This window comes from Lipotes vexillifer, unplaced genomic scaffold (assembly GCF_000442215.2).
Source record: "Lipotes vexillifer unplaced genomic scaffold, Lipotes_vexillifer_v1.1 scaffold802, whole genome shotgun sequence".
Classification (NCBI taxonomy): Eukaryota; Metazoa; Chordata; class Mammalia; order Artiodactyla; family Lipotidae; genus Lipotes; species Lipotes vexillifer.
In genome coordinates this window covers 2,173,163-2,175,543 of record NW_006790237.1, presented here as the reverse complement: position 1 = coordinate 2,175,543, position 2,381 = coordinate 2,173,163, and the positions used below count along the sequence as shown (strand labels likewise).

General features: G+C 53.0%; 1 protein-coding gene across 1 annotated transcript in view; it reads right to left on the bottom strand.

Moving 5' to 3' along the window:
• LOC103071677 (sialic acid-binding Ig-like lectin 13) overlaps positions 1–2,381 on the bottom strand; it is a 21,833-nt gene that overhangs the window by 11,498 nt on the left and 7,954 nt on the right. Inside the window, 2 exon segments of the mRNA XM_082931296.1 lie at positions 1,968–2,165; positions 2,168–2,242. Coding sequence (XP_082787422.1) covers positions 1,968–2,165; positions 2,168–2,242 — 273 coding nt within the window.

Genomic DNA, 2,381 nt, shown 5'->3' with positions numbered 1-2,381 from the left:
CTCTCCCGTTGCGGAGCACAGGCTCCGGACGCGCAGGCTCAGCGGCCATGGCTCACGGGCCCAGCCGCTCCGCGGCATGTGGGATCTTCCCGGACCGGGGCACGAACCCGCGTCCCCTGCATCGGCAGGCGGACTCCCAACCACTGCGCCACCAGGGAAGCCCAAGCCCTGTATTTTGATCTTGCACTGGGCCCCACAAATTATATAGCTGGACTTCCACCCATATATATGTCTGTTGATTGGGATTACTTTAAATCAATATGGAGAAAACTGACATCTTTCCAATCCATAAACATGACATAGTTTTTCATTCATTTGAATCGTCTTTAATTTCTCTCAGCAATGTTCTGTATTTTTCAGTGTGGAAGAATTGCATATATATATTTTTTTAAAGCTGTTCCTTTATGTTTTTTGGTGCTATTATAAATGGGCTGGGGTCCACTTTTAGGACCAAGTTGATCTGCACTGAGGGTGGAAAACTTTACAGGAGTAAAATCCTATCAGAACACCTGGCACCAAGTGTTTGCTGAACACAGGCTGGATCCCTGAGCTTTGAACAGAAAGGTCCTACTGGGAATTTCTCCTGACTCTGGAGAAAACCAGCATTAGACCTCAGTCCTTGCACGTTGGGTCCCTCCTGGAAATGCCCACCCACCTGGCCTTCACCTGCCTCTGTCTTTGAAAGCCGAACTCAAGAGGTGGCTTTAGTGCCTCATCCAGTTCTTTGATTTCTTTCCACCAAGGCTACTTTATGAAGTGATTGCTGTGATATATTCCTTTCTTCGCTTTGGTGCTATAGGTGAATTTTGGGACCATGTTGTTTCATTCATCAGATGGACGTGTGATCACATGGGAACCTTCCTCAGTCATTTGGTTTGTCTCTATAAGGGGGGAGATCATGAGCTGCTGCTTGACCCCCATCTCAACCCAGAAGCCCACCTCTTACTCCCATTAACTTGTCCACCCTCAGTGCAGATCAGCTTGACCAGATCTCTCTAAATTGGATCCTATGAAGCAGCAATCATTTTGCTTTTAGGAACTTATCCCACAGACAGACACACACACATGAAAGTAGACACAGGATTATTCCTTGCAGTGTTTCTGTTAGTAGATTAAATGAATCCCATGATTGTCCGCTAACAGACAATACATACAAAATCAGAAGCCATCCATGTATTGGAATATTCCACAGTCATGGAGAAGGAAGAGGGCAGTCTTACTACTGGTACCCATGACCTATTATCTTTTAGGTGAAAAAACCAAGGCTCAGAGCAGCATATGGACACTGGTTAGTTCCCACGAGGGGACTGTGCCTCTGAGGACAGATTCTGCTGAGCGTTTTGAATTTTGCACGCTCAAAGGTGCTTAAATAAACAGTTGTTAGGGAAAACAAAAAGAGGAGGCAGGAGAAGTCATCAGGACAGGATGATGCGGGGCTTTGAGAGGTGGACTCTGCCGTGTGGATGTTGCCCTGCTCCTGGTGAGCTGAGGAGGGAGTGCACAAGTCTGAGGGGAGTGAGGGGCCAGTGGGGACAGCGGGGCACAGTGGCCATGGGGACTGAGGACGGGGGGAACCACTGGGCTCACCCACAAGGGGGTCTCTGGGTGGGGGGTCCAGGATGAGTCAGGGACCCAGCCCAGCCCTGAGCAGGAAGCAACTCTGCTCCCTACAGACAGGCAGGGGGCTCCTTCCTATCTGTGCTGTTTCCTCAGGAGACAGTCATGGTCAAGTTCAGTGGACAGTCTGGGGCGGAAAGACATAGTGGATCCATGTCAATGGTGAGGCCTTGGTGGATATGGGCCCTGTGTCCCCGGAAGCTGCATCCAAGGGGGAGGGTGGGGGTGGGTATCCTCCTCGCCCCTTCCCAGATGGGATTCCAGGACCTGTTGCCCAAGGCCCTGACAGCCCCTTCCCCGCTGCCCTCAAGACCCCATCAGGGACTCAGGCGTCCTGGCCCAGCTCTCACAGTTGAGGCGGACAGTCCTCACTGTGGTCACGTCAGCTCCAGGCAAGGTCACCTGAGAGGTGAGGTTGGTGCCGTGGTCCTGGGGCTATAGGGTGAGGGTGAGCATTGAGGAGAGGTGCGTCCTCGGGCCCAGGGAGGTGAGGGCAGCTGGTGTCCAAGAGAAGATTGGGGGCATGTCCCACTCATAAGCCCACGGACAGAGCAGGTCAGGTTCCCAGGGTGGCCAGACTCCAGGGTCCCAGAAATGAGGATGTCGGGCATGGGGGTCAGGGCTGATGATGAGAGGGAGAGACAGGGGGATTAAGAAGGTTAGAGGGCTTTGCTGGTGGCGCAGCGGTTGAGAGTCCGCCTGCCGATGCAGGGGACACGGGTTCGTGCCCGGGTCCGGGAGGATCCCACACGCCGCGGAGCGGC